The sequence below is a fragment of the Strix aluco genome, chromosome 12 (assembly GCF_031877795.1).
Source record: "Strix aluco isolate bStrAlu1 chromosome 12, bStrAlu1.hap1, whole genome shotgun sequence".
NCBI lineage: Eukaryota > Metazoa > Chordata > Aves > Strigiformes > Strigidae > Strix > Strix aluco.
This window is the reverse complement of record NC_133942.1, coordinates 14,809,118-14,830,051: the sequence shown is the minus strand read 5'-3', so window position 1 is coordinate 14,830,051 and position 20,934 is coordinate 14,809,118. Positions and strand designations below refer to the sequence as shown.

At 45.4% G+C, this 20,934-nt stretch overlaps 1 protein-coding gene across 1 annotated transcript in view; it reads left to right on the top strand.

The window, feature by feature from the left end:
* The window catches only part of ALDH1A3 (aldehyde dehydrogenase 1 family member A3), a 37,892-nt gene extending 20,716 nt beyond the window's left edge, over window positions 1-17,176 (top strand). Inside the window, exons 8-13 of the mRNA XM_074837631.1 lie at window positions 1,891-1,993; window positions 3,627-3,811; window positions 9,259-9,423; window positions 11,617-11,774; window positions 12,938-13,012; window positions 14,448-17,176. Of these exons, the coding sequence (XP_074693732.1) occupies window positions 1,891-1,993; window positions 3,627-3,811; window positions 9,259-9,423; window positions 11,617-11,774; window positions 12,938-13,012; window positions 14,448-14,520 (759 nt within the window). The 3' untranslated portion in view covers window positions 14,521-17,176. The remainder of the gene's footprint in view (window positions 1-1,890; window positions 1,994-3,626; window positions 3,812-9,258; window positions 9,424-11,616; window positions 11,775-12,937; window positions 13,013-14,447) is intronic.
* The last annotated feature ends 3,758 nt before the right edge of the window (window positions 17,177-20,934 follow it).

The window sequence follows — 20,934 nt, the reverse complement described above, 5'->3', positions numbered from 1 at the left end:
GGAACAAACATGAACGCAATAAAGTAAAAGTTCACAATGAGCTTTTACTCTCTTGATAGTTGGTCTAATCTAGGAGTTACAAGCTTCTCTCCAAATCCTAGATCAGAAACCTTTAGTCCAGATGAGACGCTGGCTGTGTGAAAACAATAGAGCTTATAGACTCATCCAGCCCACATGGATCTGTTTGGGTTTTTAATGAAAAAGGAGTATCCAGTGGATTAGTGGCAGAAGGAAAATCTCAGCTGGTGGAGCCTGTAGGCAAAAAACTCCTATAGACATTGTGCTTGTCTTCCTAATCCATGGGTGTGCAGGAAACACCGAGGGAGACAGATTCTTTGCTAATGCATGTGTAATTTAGAAGTGTTTTCTTCCCCCTCCACCCATCTGTGAGTTCAGCTGCATCTCTGCAGTATTTGCAGCATAATGCTACTGTTTCTGAGCCAGGAAGCGAAGCTAATTCAAAATACATTTTGACTTAGTTTTTAAGCCCCAGCTTGGGCTCAGTGCCAGCTTGGAAATACTGATCTTAAACTCCATGAGAATTTTCCCATCTAAATTTCTTCCTTTCCCTTAGTTTTTTAACTTACTCCTCTTCGGCCAGCTAGCTTGTAGTAATGCCTCTTGCGAAGCTATGTGTGTATCTGCAGCATGATGCATCACTTATTTCTGCTGTCTCTAGCTCTAGGCTGCTGAGTGACTACAGGTGATCTCTGCTGCTGGGTTCAGGAGTCTTGCTTGAGTTACAAAGGCAAACCATGAGAAAAGCAAACCTATAACTGCCAGCCAGCTGCCCCATGCTGTCCTTGCTCACAGCTCCACTCCAGGGCAACAGTATTTTTAGGCAGAAATTAAGTTAAAATTGCCATGTGCAAAGGTAAAATACAAGAAAACCAGTTACAAAATGAGGAAATTCAAATATAAGGTCACACTTAAAAAAATAACCTGCCTTAACAATGGAAGCTTCCCAATAGTTTTAACTCATTCTGTTTCTAACAAAATTAAATTACTAAATTGTTTTGATGCCTGATTTATGCTCTTGTGACGAATTCCGTTTTTTAAAACTGAAAGAGAAATTGCTGTTTTGGTGTTACCAGTATAAAAAAGAAATAGCATAGTCAGTCAGAATTTGGGGAAAACACTTGCTATGAAACAATTTTTCTGTGGGGGAAAAAAACCCTTAGTTTGACGTTACTTTGATTAAATTCTGGAAGCAGAGTAGGTCATTCCCTTCAGAAGAGGGTGGCCAGATAAATTCCACCAGGTGATTCCTGGGCAGAAAGTGCCACAGCAGGGCTAGCCAGAATTTGTCTGTTGACATCCTCAGGTATTGCCTTGGAAGGAACATGTCTCAGCTACTCTTGTGTGTGGAGCAGCTCGGGCTAAACTGCCAGAAAGAAGTCGTTTTCTCCTAAATGTCAAAATCTCTACAGGGCTTTCTGGTGTGAGAGCGGTAACAGATAGGAATAGTGAGTTTTTATCATTGCCTTGGCAAGATCTACTCTAAGAAGTTGAACTCCCAATTTTTAAAAGTAAAACTTGTAAACCTTGAGCCCCATTGATTGCCAGCATTGCTCACTAGCTTGCACTGGGTGGGAAATGCCTTGTTCTGCAGCTCTGGTAGCAGATAAATTCAGGATGCAGTTCCTGTAGCTCTCCCATGTAGCCTGCCCTTTCAGATCTGCCTAAACCAAACATTAATTCTGGGGCTGGTTTTGACCCAACACATCACAGCAGCAGGACACTCAAACCATTTAAGAGTGCTATCCCAGACTTCCACCTGCTTCAGCCACCCACCAGACTCTTCTACCCTTGTTAACATCACACTTGACACACTGAGTTAAGACTTTCAGGGGAAACAGCTCATGTCATCTTTGTGTCTCAATGCTACAGGTTGGAAAACTGATCAAGGAAGCTGCTTCTAAAAGCAACCTCAAAAGGGTGACATTAGAGCTTGGAGGGAAAAACCCCTGCATTGTGTGTGCAGATGCAGACTGTAAGTATTGGCTGTTGGGTTTATTTGCTGTAAAAGGCTATGAATGTGGTGCTTTTTGTGCGTCTCTGCTGTCCTTTGGCAGCTAGCAGGGCTGGCGTTTGCTACTGTGTCCACCCCAAAGGCTGGAGGAAACCTTTGTCCAAGAGCAGGATGCAGTTCTGCTTCTCTGGAGCTCTTGCCCAGCACAGGGACCATTCCCATGGCAAATGAGCATACTGTTGCCTTCCCTGGGGATGGCTGCGGTTGCAGATCAATCTTGCATTTGTGCATTTCTGCTGTTGTGGTGCTTTCTTTTTGCTTGGCAGTACTGCAGAGCCTGAGTCAAGCAGTGGAGAAAGCAATCTTCTAAAATGCAGTCCTAATCCAGCCTCCTCCTCTATCCCAGTGGTCTGCAGGACTCATTTTGCATGTTCCGTTGTGCATTTGTTGTGTTAGTGAGTAGCACTAGGGTATATGTGTAACCTGTGACCACCAAAGTGGTTAGAAAATCCTGTCCACACACCTGCACAGCACAGCAGAGGTTGAAATCCGGAGGTGTTTGTGCCATCTGTTAATAGTGAGCATTGCAAGGACCTGGTCTGAGCTGGCTGTACAACAGAAGGGCACACTGCTTTCACAGAATCATCTTGGTTGGAAAAGACCTTGAAGATCACCCAGTCCAACCATTAACCTCACACTGACCGTCCTCAACTGCACCAGATCCCTCAGCGCTGGGTCAACCCAACTCTTAAACCCCTCCAGGGATGGGGACTCCACCCCTGCCCTGGGCAGCCCATTCCAACGCCCAACAACCCCTTCTGGAAAGAAATACTTCCTAATAGCTAGTCTAAACCTTCCCTGGTGCAGCTTGAGGCCATTACCTCTTGTCCTGTTGCTTGTTACTTGGTTCAAGAGACTCATCCCCCCCTCTTTGCACCCTCCTTTCAGGGAGTTGTAGAGGGCGATGAGGTCTCCCCTCAGCCTCTTCTTCTCCAGACTAAACCCCCCCAGTTCCCTCAGCTGCTCCCCATCAGACCTGTGCTCCAGACCCTGCACCAGCTTCGTTGCCCTTCTCTGGACACGCTCGAGTCATTCAATGTCCTTTTTGTAGTGAGGGGCCCAAAACTGGACACAGTAATCGAGGTGCGGCCTCACCAGTGCCGAGTACAGGGGTAAGATCCCTTCCCTGTCCCTGCTGGCCACGCTGTTGCTGATACAAGCCAGGATACCATTGGCCTTCTTGGCCACCTGGATGCACTGCTGGCTCATGTTCAGCTGACACTGAACATGAGTTTCTAAACACTTGCTACTGAAACTAGTCTTCAGGAACCAATGCACAGTATCTAGGAATCCACATCTGAATTCCCACAGCAAGAAAAACTGGTTACTGCCCTCACTGAGTCCTTGTGGAAGAAAGTATTGGGATCTATGGCAAACTAGACCTTGAGACAAAAGGCAAGAAGGGGGGTGGAAATAATAAGAGATCTGGTTTGGGGGCAGTGTGAGGCCTTGTGAGTGCCTTCAATGGGTGTGCACCATTGTCAGCATTTTTTAAGGAGGCTTTCAAAAGAGAAAGGAAAAAACAAGTCTGGAAACACTGGAAGGCTGAAACTGTGCATGTGGTAACACTTTTCCCTCCTGGGCCATGTTGCAGTGGACTTGGCAGTGGAATGTGCCCATCAAGGCGTGTTCTTCAATCAGGGGCAGTGCTGCACGGCTGCCTCGCGAGTGTTTGTGGAGGAGCAGATATATCCGGAGTTTGTCAAGCGCAGCGTGGAGTATGCCAAGAAGCGACTTGTTGGAGACCCCTTTGATGCCAGAACTGAACAAGGGCCCCAGGTAACTGTGTGCCTGAGAATAGTTGTTTGTGTTTTGGTTGTGTTTTTGTTTAATTTTCCTTGTGTAAATATTATCCTTACAAATGTGGTCCCAGCAGAAGTACAGAGGGGTGAGTAATGTATCATGGCTTTATTTTTCTCTCTATTTTAAATATCAATTAATCACAACTGTTGAAATGTTACGTTGTAATTTTTTTAAACACAAATGTATTTAATTCACTTCTTATCCAGCTTTATGGAAGGGGCTGTGTCCCTTGTACAGTAATACAAAGCATGTTGCAGTGAGCAATAGCAATGCACAGAAGAGTGCAGCTGCAGAAACGGCCATTCAGCTACTTGGCTGTGTTGGTGATGACAAGCAGTTAGAGCCCAGGGACTCCTGAGTCCCCACTTTCCTTCTCTTCCTCTGCTCCCTTTCCGATCCTTTGGAGAAGTTTCAGCTGAATTAGGAGGAAGAACCATGCCAAGCTGCTGTCATGACCAGCCTCGTCAATGCTTCCAGAGTCTTCCTCTTATTTTTTTTCCTTCTGAAGCAATCTGAGCTGTGGTGGAGAGCTCTGGAGGAAGATGATCCTTGGGTCAGATCTTCTAACAGGGCCACTGTTTGCTACAAGAAATAAAGGGGGAATCCCAGAAATCTATAGCCTACGCCTCCTGTTCTCAGTAATGCACTGTGAGTTTTTCTTCCTTGATGCTATGTAGGACCCCTCAGAGAAGGGATGGCTGTGAGGACATCTGCCTCCCCTTTCCTGGATCTAGGCCCATTTACACATGATTCATGCATGGCAAAACCTCATTGCATGTCCTCATGCATGGGGAATATGATGATGTACATCCCCTGTTCATGCTGGCGCTACATCTATCCCTGTAACTTGCCTAGAAAGAAATTTTAAACTGCTCAGCCATTTTAGGAAAATAATCCCATGCTGGAACTTGCTTCAGCAGAGTATGAGCTGACCCTCAAACTGTTTCAAGGTCTGCTCTTACCTTCTGTTAAGGGCTGTCAGCTTTTCGAGTTTGTTTGTTGCTTGGTTTTTTGTTGTGGCTTTTGTTGTGTTTTTTTTTTTAATATAACATCATCCTAAACCTTATCCAGCAGTAGCAGAAAGTGAACTGCATTTACAGTTAGTCCTGTCAGGACAATGTTCACCTGGCTGCTCTGACAGAGACCATTGATTTCATGAGAACAGCTCTGGAAATCCTAGGGAGTAGTTGTGTGAGCAGAACACATAGAACTAAGCTACTTATTTCAGTTCATTCATGCTCCCAGCTCTTGCCAGGCTGTCCGAGCACTTCTCAGTCAGCACTATGGCAGAGCACTGGGATCGCTGCTGTGGCTTAAGGGAGACTTTTTGCATACAGAGCTATAATTAAAGGTAACAGTAAGTCGGAACAGCAGCATCTGGTCAGATTTTAAATGTGGCCCATCTGTCCTCTTTTCCTATTCTGGCTTACCTGTTATACTTGTAGCTAGGAGAGATAGCACACCCACACACGCACCTGAACTTCTGTGCATGCAGCTGTCAAGCCCAAGATGGGAAGGTGTTGAGAGAGTGGGAGGAAACTGTTAATCCCAAAGCTTTCATGTGGCTGCCAGTGCACAGGAACAACCGCTTCCTCTGCAGCTATGGTTGCTCGCTCTCTGGAGCCTGTGCTGTAAGGTGCAACACACAGAAATTCAAGCAGAAGAGAGAAATGATGCAGTGTCACAAGGGCTTAAAATACCTCCAAAAGTAGCAAAGATTCACACCTGCCCACAAGTTACTGTTCAAATGTGAAGCTTCTAGATCAGATTCTTCCTCTGTTCCTGAAGTAACCTGCTCTGCTGTGAGGTATCTTGAAATGATGGGTAAGGGAAGTATCACCAGGAAAATTAATCTGTCTTGCTTTTCTCCTTCATCTCTCCCCATCAGGCCTCAGTTGCCTCGGATCCAGGTCATTGCTTTCATTCTCCTTCTGTGTGGGTCACTGTGAACATCCACAGCAGCATTACAAAAATGGCCATATGCTGCTGTGCAGACCCCATTCTGGGATGATCACTGTCTTAGAAGCCAACAGTGGGAAGGAGCTGGAGGCCAACCTTTAGGCTGTCAGTGGTTGTAGCCCGTGATCTTTTTGGTCCTACATCAGGTCCCAAGTGCTTGTAGCCAGACAACAGGACCTGCAACTTACAGAGAGTTCAGAAGGTGTGAAATAGGAGAGACTCTGCAGTCCAGACTAGGAGCTAGTGCTCCATGAAACCAAGCCACACCGTGGCTGAGCATAGTGCTAGAGCTAGTAGCACTAATACTAGTGCTAGTAGCTGCTGAGACAACCTGGTGCAGGACAGCATGGGGTGACAGACAGTACTGTTCCACAAGAACTTAAAGTTGACGTAAGCTAGTCCTGGGAAAGTGGTCCTCTGTGCAGCTGTTTGTTCCTGTATTTCACTGCACTTATGAACTAGCTTGGGTGACTGGATGAGTCAGGACTAATCCAGCCTTTTTGGTAGCAAGGAAGAAAGGTTTTACTCAGGTTGGTTCCCTGATGTGGATTACTGTGCACTGGCATGGATGCTCATGGCATGGGTGTGGGGAAAAGAGTGTGTCAGCTGCAGTATGGGGTTATAATGATATAAACTGCACTGCTCTGATCAAAATTAGATCAAATTTAAATGGAATTCAATTTAAACAGAAATGAGGCATGCTTCTGATGAGACTTCTCCAAAACTCACATGGGTCTGACTGTGTTGGCTGGCTGGAATTCAAAGGACACCACAAGAAACCTGAGGGGTGATCAGGACTGTATGAGTAGGGTGCCAACCTCAAATGCAGACCAAGGGCATTTTTTAACTTTGGATTCCTGTGAGCTGTATCACAGGAAGTAATAAAGTAAATCTGCACAGATGGCAAACTGGTTAACCAGTTCATTATACAGTTATGAACAGCAGACTGCACTGGATGAGACTAACGTCCTGGTGGACTAGAATAGGGATTAGATTAGAACAAGACTAGACTAGTTTTGTTATTGTAGAACCCCAAATACTGGGATTTATGGAGTATATGACCTGGTCTAGAGGAATAAAAGAAGCACTAAGGCTGCCTCATGGCACTTGCTAGCCAGTAGTTATTCAGCCCAAAACCTATTGTTTGATTTTTAAGACAGTGAATATTTTCCTTAGACTGTAGACATTTGTGTACTTTAGGATTAAAGCATGAAAGCAAAATATGTAAGTAGAAAGAGTCTGTGTCCAACAGACTGTTGGAGGTTATTCTGTAGGATTACAAATCCTAGGTTTGGAAAAGGAAAAACTGTTCCTTGAAGTCTTGACTTAAATGAAGAAAGATATGAAGATTTGGGGGTTCTCAGATTTTCACCATTGCAGTGAGAAGCCTTCTTCTCTGTTGAATTAGATGGACAAATAGTAGAATTTGCTTTACCAGACCATGTGTTTTTAATAGAAGTCAATGCTTGAACCATAAATAATAGTGGAGTAGGGGACAGAATTTAAACAACCCTTGCAAGCTCTAGTTACAATGACAAACAGTTCCACCCTTGCATGTCATTTTTACAAATGTTTTCTTTCCCCAGTGTCTTTTCATCTAACTATAGTTTGCCTTGCAGCAAGTTACAGCTGTATAAATATCCTTGTTTTGTTTTCTGTGATGTGAAGTGGATGAACTGGATTGGTCTGGATCACAGACATGCCAGGATGGAGAGCACTTGCAGATATTTTCAAATTATTTACATTTGGCAACTAAGCAACCAGACAAATGGACAATATGGATGACACCTGCCAAACTTGCTATGTGACACTCCATATCCTACATGAAGGCACACATTTCCTTGTGCAGTAGCATGTATTGAGTGTTTTCTTGGGTAGCATCTTAACACACGAGAGAACATGAGCACTTAGTACAAGCTGTCCACAGCGCATGCGATACGCACATCTGCGTGGCAGGAGATGTGCTGTTCTCTGTTTTCGCTGTGTACCAGAAGTACCCCAAGGACACCCTCCTGAAGCTTTGATACTTGTCTAAAAACATGAAAACTTGGATTGCGTGTGGTCAGGATTAACTAGGGACAGGATATAGTCTGTAATCTGGAGGAGTCGGTGTGGAACGCTCCATGTAAACAGTCCCAACTGGCAACTGGCCCTACTGAAATAAAAACAGATGCCTAGGGAGGGGTATTGAACATTAAACAAGCATCTGGAGATACCTGGCATTCAGAATAAACTCCCAGGCTGCCAGGGCACCTTGAACCAGTGGGTGGGGTCTTTTATTTAATTACCTTGATGAATTTGTCAAGTTTTTTGTTATTTTTACTTTTTTTAAACATCTCCATCGGTCTTTTACCATCTGCAGCATGCTGTGATGCGGTGTTTCATCACTTAATAATGCATCAGGTGACTAGCCACATCTGGTTGTTTGAAACCTGACAGTACCTGCAGTACACCGCTGTGTGCGGAGCACAAAAGATGGATCACTACTGATCAGAAGTGCTGTGGGCTTTTGCACCTCTTCCCAGCACATCACCCGCGGTGCTTCTGGAGTACGTGGTGTCTCCTCCAAGTCCTGGTGCAGGGCTGCACAGCTGTGACACTTCAGTGTCCTGTAACTGGACTGGCCTTTCCCCACCTCTACGGAAACCCCTAGTTTAAGGGCTAGTAACACAATAGTACTTGCTGTTTGAGACTGCTGCATATTTAGGTGTGGGTGGGGAGGAGTTAGACAAGGTTAAAAAATGCTGGCATGGTACTAGTCTCTGAGATCTGTGAAGGGTGATTCTGATTTTACAAGTGTGGTTTCAGTGTGGTAGTTGTTCTGAGGTCACCCTACTAACGGGGCTTATCTTTGAGGCTGTTCAGTGTGTGTGTGTGTGTGTGGAAGGAGATGGAGGCAGAGCTCGCAGGGTTCCTCCAGCTGAGGACAGATAGGTCTGGGTGAAGCTGCACATTACAGCAAAGTCGACTTCATAGTTTATATACCCGGATTCTCCCTCCCTTGAGCTGTTCCTGTTGCTGGTCAGATCCCTTGCTGAGCTGGCTGAGGTTGCTGCCCAGCAAAGCCCATCTCAGGCTGTTCTCATGGTGCTCCTGAACTAAATCAATGCATGGGGAAGGTCAGTAGGTCCCAGAGCTGGAGCGAGGTGGGTGTGGGAGTGCACATCCAGGATGCAGAGGACGGGAAAGTGGGGAGACCCCCTCCATGTGGCAGCAAACTATTAATCAGATTAAACTATCATGTGTAACTTCACCTTCTGTTTTCTGTGGCTCAGGGCTATGCCCACGTCCTGTCTTTCAGCTTGCTTGTTGCCTGACTGCCGTATCATGGAATGAGATGTAAACTTACCTGGTTTGACAGTGCCCTGCAAATTTGCCCCTGGGCCACATACCATGACTCCAGTCTCCAGAACAGTGATAATAAAGGCACTGCTGTGTGTTTCTTTTCCTTTTGTGTCTGACAGATTGACCAAAAACAGTTTGATAAAATCCTGGAGCTGATAGAAAGTGGGAAGAAAGAAGGGGCTAAGCTGGAGTGTGGGGGTCTTGCCATTGAAGACAGAGGCCTGTTTATAAAACCCACTGTGTTTTCGGAGGTCACCGACAACATGCGTATCGCCAAAGAAGAGGTACAGTACAAGTCACCTGAACCTGTATATGCATTTACTACTGCAAATGGGAAAGAAAAGAGGTATGGTCGTGGTTCAAACTGAAAACCTGAGAGGAGAATAGAAATTTCACTTATTTCAGTGACCTAACAACTGCCTAATGCTGAAATCCATTTTACTAATGAAGTATCTGCAAGGTGAGCTTCAATTTGGGAGTGTGTGGGAATTGTGAGAGGAGAAGGGGGAGAGCAGAACAGGCAAAAAAACTGTCAAAATGTTTTAGCAGTGATTTTTGTGCAATTCATAGGTGTCTGTTTGCCAGCCCTTTCTAATGCCTTGCTGCTTTCCCCCATTTTGTTTGGTTTTCCAAAAGGGAAGTAGCCCTGTGAGTGTACTCACTGAACAATAACAAACCTAGATAAAAACATAGTAGATAATACCACCCTAAAGCTTTTGGGTCTCATTTCAGGAGAACTTGATATAATGCAAAATACAAGCACATGCCTTACCTAAATACAGCTGCTATAAATGCTGCTTCTGAATAAGAAAGAGTGGTGATGGAAGGGTTTCTGTCTGAATCCTTGATTCTAAATATAAATAACTGAATAAAAATAACTGAAACTGTGGCAGACTGGAACAATTCTATGTATTCTTTGCCCTGAAGTTGAAGGTTTTCTGAAAACAGGGTTAAGCTCTCCCACTCTATGCGGATGATGGTTGTGCATGTCATGTGCTCTTGCACACCTCCTACTGAGTCGACTTGAAATTGCTCAACAGTGGTAGATGTTGATTCAAAGTGACAGAATACTGTATAATGTGTGTTCTTGCTTCACTACTTTGTGAAAAAGGAGTTGCTTTATTGCAGAAAGGTGGGACAAGAACTCTGGGACCTGTAGCTGGTGAGGAGGGAAGGAATGGCCCTGCTATACTGCCACTGAAGAACTTTTCTCAAGTAGCCTTAGAGTCTGAAATAATCCCAGATTCCGTTCTCATGGTGAAATCCCCTGAGGCTGACCATTTTTTTCCTATATGAAAACATAGTCGAAGCCAGCAAAGTGCAGATCTAATACTCTGGCTTTCATTATCATATGCAGAAAAATTGAACAAGCTGCATGTGATTAGATCCTGTGATATTCCTTTGAAATACAAGTTAATCTACTTTTCATCATGTTCCCCAATGGAAAATAAGTAGTTGCCAAAGTCCAACTGGCACTTGTATTTTATAGTTTAGCCTAGCGCTTTTTATGGGGCTGCTTACTGTTCACTCCTGGCAAAATGTTTAGATGTCTCAGATCTGCCACAGAATCTCTAAGGAACCTGGGAAAGATATCAGTCAGTCTGGGCATGAGTTACATTCTAAAAATAGAGGGAATAAGAGCTGAAAATCCCATGACAGGCCTTTTTTTAATGAACTGACTCCAAACCCAAGTCATGATTCATGAAGCTTATCCAGTTTCATTCATTTGTGATTTTGTTGCAAATGCACGTTTCATCCTTAGTCTAGCATCCAGGCTCCAGTTAAGTACCTGGATCTCCCAAAATGAAGAAATTTAGAAACACTTGTATGAACCTAAAGGCCAGGCAAACTGGTTAGCCTGGCTGTCACGGTGGCACAAGTGAGACTGTATCTCGGGTTTATTGTACCGCAAGACCATGCAGGGCAGAAAAGGGCCTCACCTTTGATACTGTACTTGCTGAGAAACTCCACCCCAGAAGTTGGGAAGTACTATGTATGCCAGTTGTCTTTGTACTGGCAACCTGGGAAGCCAAGGTTGTGGTCAAACACATACGTGGTAAATGCAGTGCATGCAAATAAACTGCGTACAGTGACAAAAGCAGAGTTGAAACCACGGAAGAAAACTTGCAATCATTGAAATACATTAATTACTTCTTGAGTATACTCAACTTCTGAGTTCAAAAGGAGAGTCGTAAATGGGGTAAGGATGAATCACTTTAAACTTGTCCAGATCTAACTCTGCTTATTTTGTTATAGATGATCCATTAGTTGTTGGATCTTAGCACATGCTAACTACTATAGCACATCACTGTACTTCCTTTGAAGTCAGTTTAATGAGACTCTATCAGTGACTTCTAGAAGGCCAGGATATAACATTTTAAATACAGTATCCAAACAAAGCATCTGATTCTGATTACTTCAAAATTACCATGATTAACAAAGGCTTTCCTGTACTAATGTTTAATTGATATGTGCAGATTTTTGGGCCAGTTCAGCCAATTATGAAGTTCAAGAGTATAGAAGAGGTCATAAGAAGAGCCAACAGTACTGAGTACGGGCTGACAGCAGCAGTGTTCACAAAGAATCTGGACAGAGCGTTAACACTTGCTTCTGCACTGCAATCGGGAACTGTCTGGTAAGCAGTGTGGGACCAGAGCGTGGGCTGCGATTTTGTTTCCTGGGAGGGGAGAGGGATGTATGATTTGGAATCATGTGTAAGTGCTGGAGGTAAGATATATTAGTAGTCTGCTAAATTCTTGATATTCTGCTTGGAAGCAACATCCATTCATCAAAATAAGGTGGTGAGGAGCAGACAGTCTGGCGAGAAATAGACTGTTTGTTCATTCAGTCGATGTAGTTCTTTGTCTGGAAAACTCTGAAAATGTAGGGGTTGTAGTAAGTTCCACCAGATGTAATCCCTTTCAAAATCCTGTATGTAGAAAAAAAGCAATTCTTACAATCTTTAGGTAGCATCAGATGGGGTCTTAGATGCACAAATCAGTATGGACAGTAGATGGCATCACACCACTGTCAGAAAGAAGCAGCTATTTTGCTTATTTTCTATTAGAATAACTTTAAAGATGGAATCCTGATTGTTTTCCCACTCAGGATAGGAACTTGATCTGATGTCTGATTTTGATGCATACAGAGGACTGATTTCAAGAGTTGGCGCCAGAAGGACCTGCCTCTGAGTAATATTTATATAAAAATGGGATGCTGGGCTTTGAAGGATACATGTGCTGTACATACAAGCGCCAAAGCATTCTTGTCTCTCTTCAGTTATTTGATCTTACTGAGATGCTGAGAAAGTACCTGCATTAGCCTTTTCTACCTAGTCTCTATAGAAATGGGGTTAGCGCTTTCATTTTACTGTGACACAATTGTCTAATGCAGTCCAACATTTTATGTACCTGGAAGTGGGTGGCAGAGCCTGTTTGTGAGTGTTTAGACAGCTTTCTGAGTAAACATGTTTGTTTCAGAATATGCTTCATTAAACTAGGGAATAGGTTGGACTATTTATATCAAGCACGGCTCTGAATACAACATAAATTCCAGCTCAAGCATGAATGTCGTAGCCATTAGAGACTATGAAGTGAGATGTAGGTCAGACTCAGTACCACTCACATGTTTTCTGTTTCTGTAGCAAAATTTTATTGCTAAAATCTGATTTCTCAAGTGAATGAACTGTATAAAGAGAAAACTGACACATTTTAGCCTTTTTTGTATTGTTGTTGTTGTCATCATCTTGCTTCTCCTTGGTATTGAATTGTCTTTTTACAACTGATGTTTTTATTGTAGGATCAACTGTTACAATGCACTCTATGCACAGGCTCCTTTTGGTGGCTTTAAAATGTCAGGCAACGGCAGAGAACTGTGAGTTTTGCTCAATATCTTGTTTATATGTGGATGGTGAATGCAGTAACAATTGTGACTCAGTGAAAATATTGTTGAATTTGCTTTTAAACTGTCAGGCTTGCAGTATGCTGCACAGGGAGGTGCTAAGCCAGTACAGCGTGGATGTAATGCACAGATGTGAGAACGTGAGAAGTACCTTCAGGAGTATTTTCATCTTTTTCATAAGCTCTTAATAATTCCAGTTCAGTCCATTCCACTTGAAAGCATTTTTCTTTACTAGTTAGATTTTTAGCTCAAGGGATAAATATGGCACTTTGGCTGGGGACACTGGTATCCACCCCAAACCTCCTCCATCTTTATATGGTGGTATCTGGGCCTCCCTTGATGGCTGTTTCATTGCTCCCACTTGGACCTGTTTGCACCTCTGACTTTCTAATGGTGGAGCCGGAACAACAAGGAATGATCTCCAAAATCACTCCACCTCCCACCTTCCAAGCTTGCTACTAAATTACAGAAGGACCCTCTTTCCCTCTTCCCCAGCCTGACCTGTTGCAGCATGGCTACTAGACATTCCAGCTCTTATTAGTTATTAACCCAGAAATTTTTAAACCGAGGTCACCCTATAAGTTAGAGCTAGAGCTGAGAAATTGACTTAAATCTTAATTTTCGTCTTGTATAGGAGAGAGGCAGGTTTTATTACACCATTCAGAAGACTCCAGAGGAATCTAACGCACCTTTTCTTTCATAAGCCAGATTTATTTCCAGGAACAGTTTTCAGTAGTTGTTCTGGTGCATCTGCTGCACTGAGACATTCAGATGCCTCACTGGTTAAGCACAGCAGATCAATGAATCCTCAAATGGGACATAGATATTGAGACCTTATGGTTTACTTTGCCTGACTGCCTGGCTAATTAAAGGATGTTGGGGGTTTATCCCTTGGGCAAGGCGTGGGAATAGAGCCAGTTTCCACCAACCAAGGCATAATGCAGTGGTGGGGTCTGTCATCAGTATGTGTTGAGCTGTGCCCCCTTGATTATATGGTATCTTGTAGACAGAAGCTTATTTTCAGTGAAAAAGTAACTTGAATTGCTGTCTAAGCACTGATAACTATGCTTACGTGGATGTTTCTTTTATGGGTTCTCACAACAGTACTCGGTTTTCCCTAGGCAGAGTCACAAGGTGTCATCTTGTGGGTTACTGTGACCAGAAGCATTCCATGTTTCTTTTACAACAGGGTGTAGTTGTGTGTACTTCTGTGCATGTACTTAGCGATTATTAGAAGTGGTGGGCCAAACTGATAGCCAGTGTAAGCTAGTTCAGATCTGGTTTTAATGGCCTGATGTCATCTGCAGCAGCTGTTGATCAGAGGCTAAAATGCACTCTTATCTTAGGGAAGTACACCTTAACATGCTACAATTGTTTGTCCCTTTCCCTCCTCTCTCTTCTTTTCCAGTGGTGAATATGCTTTGGCAGAATATACCGAAGTGAAAACAGTCACCATTAAACTCTCCCAGAAGAGTCCATGAAAACAGAAGGCCTAAAATGCTGACACTCTGAATGTGACACGTGGGGGATGTGTTCAGAGCAAGGGGGAGGGGAGGGGGAGGAAGGAAAATGGAAACACCTAACTTTATTCCTCTAGAAACACTGAATCTACTGGACTCCATTTTGTCAAGTGGCTCTTCAAAAACTGATTTCAGTGACCCTGCTGGCAGCATAGCACACACTTGTACTGTACAAGTCCCTGGCTGTACATCTGTCTGCTACCTGTGCCTAAAATGCTGGTCAGTCACAGTGTTTGCAGGACATCTGCTTTCAAACTGTACCCATGAAGGACGTGGACATCAATGACATGTTAGAGAGACTTCTGGTACCATTAGAACGGACTGTTAAACACCTTCAGAGGCATATGGGTTTCACTTGGCATAAATGGACTTGGGTGGTAGGGTTAATGCAACTTGACTGAAGTTGGCGGAGTTTGTGTGAAGATTGCAGCTGGAGTTTGGAATGGGAGTGCAAGCTTTCATGGAAGGCTCTGTAAAGAAATTCTCTTTGAAAGAGCTCTCTTGGTCTCTCTAAAGATCCATGCATTCTCCCTATTGGTGATATTCTAGCCCTGAATGAGATTTGTGGGAGTTTCCTAGAGGACTCCTTTGGGGCCAGTATTTCACCCAACAGAGCTAGACTTTAAAGTGTCCTTGGAACCTGATGTTTTGGTGTGCACAACATTACACATGCTGCAAATGCAAGTTACTGACTTGCTAACCCTCTGGGCTCTGAATGAGTCACAATTGTATCTCAAACCTTCACTATAGCACTTTTCGCAAGAGGATTTTGCACTGTACTTATCGTGATGACACGGAGTTGAATGCTAAGCATGTAGCATGGTAGATACCCCACAGAAAACATCCCACGCCAGTCCTTCTGATCTGGGGGAGGGAGCAGAAGAGCTGCAAAAAGCTGTCCTGCTCTCTCTTTCTCTGTAACTTTCAGGCTTTGTGAACATCTCTTCATTTTTTGAGACAGAGCTATTATTATGAGAGTAAAACGTATAAGCTCTTCTCACTGCTTCTTTATCCCGTATGAATGTAGCTTAAAATAAATTTCTGGAAGTACAGTATGAAAAGGCAGGTGCTCCCAAGCACACGCTGAGTGCTAAAGCTGTGGGTGTACAAACCAGTTACCATGGAATAAGCTATGGCTGGACATAAATGTGTCAGCAGCTTTGCAGTAATTGTCCTCGTGAGTGCTGTCATCTTGTGGCAAGCACAGAGTAGCTGATTCTTCACTGAGGAATAAACTGCCGTGAATTGTCTCTTGCCTACAGTTGTATAAGCATGCATGTGCATGAATAGCATCCACGGAGCGGCTGTCACACCGAGTTCATGCCTTAGTATCTCCTGCAGTAACTTCTTTGCTTGCCCAGCCATGACTATAAGATTAATGACAAGCCACATGCTGGCTTCAGTTCCTGGGTTTACTACTTTCCCTCCTCCTCCTGATTCTGTACTGGAGAAGCACTGGCAAATGTACGGGAAGTTCCATGTCCGCAGGAGCTGTAAGTATGCAGGAGTTAGGGGTGTTAGCTTGTTGGGAAGCTTATCTGATCTTTCTGGGATTGTCCTCTGAGAGCAAACTGAGAGGTTCCTTATGGCATACCAGCAGATCTCCATGGAGCACTGGTAAAGATTGCTGCCTGGAGTTTTCCAGATGTCGGGGCTTGAAGTAGAAATGCAGATCTAACCTCTATTCTCTGATGCAAGCAAGGATTTAACCGGTATCTTCCTTTGCTCAGATACACCCAGTCAGTAACAAGTTCTGTTGCATGAGTGGACCTTTTTTTGGAGGAGGAAGGAAGGTGGGTGGCGATAAGTAAGGAAAAATTTTGCATGAGCCTAAACTTCCTTATTAGTTAGTGAACGTTGAAATTGCACTTCAACACTGCTTAACTTCTTAAATGACATACCTCCAACAGTTGTGTATAACTAGGTGCCTGTCCTCCATGGGTATGTGAGACAGGTAAATCTCCCCATCCAGTGAAGAAAATGTCCTCCCTTCCCCATGAAAGGCCAAATGGGAACATTGTAAATAAGTTTCTATTTTTGTAAAACACTTAGAGTGCAAACATCTTCTCAGACAAACATTTTACTTTTGCCTACTTGAGGGTTTTCTAGGGCTGCAGTCAGACAGTAGGGAGGTAAGGCAAACAGTAAAAGGCTGGTTATCTTGATGTATCTCTGTATTAATTTTTTATAAACAGTGGTTGAAACAGAAATCATCTGAAATTCTTAAAATCCTAGTATTCTGGCTTTATATGTATGATATATATTTCACCTCTTTTTTTTCCCTTATCAAGTTTTTAAAAAGTCAGTGTATCTCTTATTGTATAAATCAGGGTTTGACTCTACACACTGAATTTTCTAAGTTATATAACATTAGACACTAACTTTAAAGTAACCCCTTAGAGGGTATATATTCTTTCATTGCACAGTAAGGCTTTCATATGAAATACTACTTTTTTAAAAAAAAACTATATTTATAAATTAGGATACAGTTAATCTAATGTATTTTTATAGCTAAAGGTACATGAAAATGCTATGTTTAAACCTCATGTATATATTTAGACTGTGAGTATCTTTTTGTAATAGTTCTTGTTCTTAATAAATGTTTAACTTTGTGAAATGGTTTCTAAATGCTACATATTGATACTGCTCAGAAGGAAAGATGGGGGAGTAGGAAACTTGTATTGACTTTACTCATTTTAACAGAGGAGTAACTTGAATGCTTTTTTATTTACACTGATGAGTGCTTTAAGATAATTCCAACCCCTCTAACGCACGTGTTAAGACCCCTTCCATCAGCAAGCAACTTTCACTCAACTCAATCCTGTCACTTTTTTATTTCACTCTGAATTTGGCCCATTGTGTCAATGAAAGTAAACACTAGAAAGGGTTACGGTTTCATGCTTCTGAAACAAAATGGCCCTGTACTGCTGTAGGTACAGGGGGCTCTTCCTCGAACAGCGTTGTGTCTGTTCCCCTTCATTCAGTGACCCAGCAGTAAGTCTGCAAGCGGAAACGTGCACTGGGCTCACAAGAGACAACGTCATTTCAAGGTACCTTTTCCACGTGGCAGAGCTGAACACAGAGTGCATGTCTGCATGCATGTATCTGGGAATTCAGTAGCTCACGGGGGGACTGTGAAGGAATCTGAACTTGGATTTATTTCTGCAATTTGTGAAGAATTAGCCGATTTTAAAAAAGTGAAGTGCTGAAGTGTGGTCAGTGCTCTGTATATAAAAGCTGGAGCATGTGTCTGATGATAGCTTATCCTTTAAGCAGTCACTTTTCTAAGTTGTGTCATTTACAGTAAGCAGAGAGGGAAGGAGAGCAGAGCTGCAGCTGGCAGGGGCAAGCACAGCTTCTTCCAGTTCAAAGTAGGATGGTTCCTTTCTGCCTTCTGAGGTGAGCCTCAAAATGCAGAATTTGAAGGGACCATGGACCACACGGCCAGATGGGGCTTCCTGCCTTCGTCTGGCTGCTTCCTAAACCCCTTTGAGACACTTCCATCACTAGTATGACTCTGCTAAATGTGTTCCTGTTCCCTGCTTCCCTCGTCTGCAATGTAGATAGAGAGCAAGAACATACCCGTTTTTTAACTCTCTTCCCATCCAATACACACGAGAAATACCTGTCATCTCCCCACACAGGCCAAGTCAAATTCCTTGAATTTTCCACTTTCTAACAGAATCACTCAGAAACTTTGAGACTTTAGAAGGGGGAAGGCTGGAGATACAAAGGAATTATTGTGAGTGAGATAATCAATGGAGACATAAGTGAGGAAGAGTGGGATGAGATTAGGGGTGAGGGGAGGGGAATTGGCTTGAATGTGTGGATAAATTCTCGCTAGGGGAAGTTAGAGTCTCTATTGAAATAAAGGAAAAAAAGTTATTTTACTGGGTTTTCAAACAATTGTGCTAAAAAAGCTGTAAGGTAGGTCTGGGTAAGAGCCAGGCTGTGAGGCATAAAAGACAGCGGGCTGGGTAAGAGGTGGAAAGGGTGCTAAAAACAGGTAACACTACTATGGCTGCAGCTAAAAGCAGATTAATTGGGACCTGAACATAGGTAAAAGCACCAGTGAAGACCCATCCTCTCTATGTCTCTATAATCACATCAAAGAAACACCCTAGCCAAATCTCAGACTGCAGCAGTGAATGGATATGGCTTCTTCCATCCTCAAGCAATCAACACAGACCCATTTCTCAGTACAGACCAGGGGAAAAAAAACCCTCTGTATATAATTTACAGAATCATTAGGAATAACAAAGCAAAAGGCATGCAGAAATGCTCTTTTCTTAGTAGGTCCAATGGGTGGGGAAAATAAAGCGATACCAGGCTTGTGAGAGGTTCCTGGTACCAGGAGATGAATGAGTTTGCAGTGGGGGAAGACATGCCCAACACAAACATGCCAGCTGGAGAGCAGCACGTCCAACACCTTCGGAAGAAAGGGGGCAATCTCGCTTTGCCTTTCCAAGGAGGAGCAAACTCACGAGGCGACCTGGGGAAGGAGCAACTTTCAAAGCAAGGAATCTCGGATCAACTCTTGTTACCGGTAAGGCCAAGCCTCTGTCGAGGAGCGATGCTGAGAGGGGTAGCGGTGCTACCTCCATCCGTGCCAGCCTGGTGCCCGCGCCCGGGGGCTTACACGGCATCTGGCTGTGAGGGCCAGGCCATCCAGACAACCCGCTGTAGCTGAGAGGGTGCTGCTTCAGCCCGCGCAACTCCCACAGTCAGTTTTTTCCTTAAAAAAACAAAGCCAGAGAGCGTAAGCCCGCGGAGGGGCTGTTTGGGGAGCAGGCGGCCACCAGTCGCTGATGGAGGAGTGGGTCCGGGCTGGGGAGGGAGCCCAGGGCTGCCCTGTGCCCTTCCTCACGCTCTCCCCCCACGTCCCCCTCAGCCGGGCCGGCTCCACTTGCCCTCGGGAGGAAGGCGAGGGGCCGTGCGAGGCCTGCGGCCCACGGGCCTGTCACCCTCAGCCGCCCCCGGCAAGACGCAGCCCCTCACCGTGGCCAGGGCCGGCCGGGGCCCCGGGAGAAGCCGGGCGAAGCCGGGCGGGCCCTCAGCGGGCCGGCGGGCCCGGTGGCGGAGGAGGCGCCGCGCCGCTGCCCCGCTCCTTTTCCTTCCTTCCCCCCTCCCTCCGCCTCCCGCGCCACAGAGCGAGGCGGGCAGCCGGCCGGCGCCGGAGGAGGAGGAGGAGGAGGCGGCGGCGGCGGCGCGGCCGCAGGGACCCCGCCAGCCCCGGGACGCAGGAGGTACCGTGGCTTTGCTGCCGCTTCGGCCTGGCCGCCCCGTGGGCACCTGCCCCGCCATGAGGGGAGGCGGCCGGGTGGGGGCTGCTGGGGCACGCCGGGGCTTTTCGTGTGGAGAAGGCGGGGGGGAAAGTTGTTTTTTTTTAAAAAAAATAAAAGTTCGGAGGGAAGTTTGTGCAGCGGCGGGCGCTGCGCTCCCCGGCGCGGGCAGACAGGAGAGCGGCTGCTCCGGCCCGGCGCGGAGGGGAAATACTTGAGGCTCGCCCTAAGCAAAAACTCGGTTTTATGTAAGCGGGGCCGCGGGCTGGGCAGGGAGCGGTTCCCGCCGGCCTCCCCCGCCCCGACCCTGGCTGGGGGGTGCGTGCCCTGGCCCTGGCGGGGGCCCGAGCGCGGCCCTCAGCCCCTTGGTCGAGCTGACAGACAAGCGGCCACCGAAAAGAGACTAGAAAGGCTTATGGGACACTCCGAAGCGGGGTGTAACGCCTTATTTCTCCTCAGCCGGCAGCTGCGGTGTGGGGAGAAGGGGGCTGATTTGCCGCTTTCTACGCAGAGCAGCTCCCCAGAGGCCGAAGGATGCCCGTTGCCCCGGGCAGGGGTGTCCAGGCAGGCCGCTTCGGTTCCAGGTCTGGCTTCAGCCCACCTTGTGCGATGAGCGCAGGAGCTCGCAGCCGGTGTCCATCCCCATAGTGTCCTTGGGCCTCTCTAGAGCTGTGGCGATACCCCTCGCAGTGCCCGGGCTTCTCAGAAACAGCAGGTAGTTTGAGCAAAGAACTGAAGTTTTGGCGGGTTTCTTGTGAATTGGAAAGCGATCTCGGGCAAACCGTGGGGTTTCTGGGTGCCTTGCTGCGTTTAGGCAGGATGCACGGGGTGAGATGGGACGGGTTGGCAAAGGATGGTGCAGGCAGGGTGGGATGTGCTGGGACACTCTCTGACAGCTGGCAGTAGCGGGTCTCGGGAGGGAAACTGGGAACGTGTGAAATGGGACTTAAATCAGCATTCAGGTGTGTTCTGCATGGTCCTCCTCCTTCTGAATGAGATGCTGCAGGGCCCATTGGATCCCTCTCCCTAAATCAAATTAAAACAGAGTGTTTGCACGTGTTACAGTTGTGTATCTTGCTTAAGGTAAAAGCAC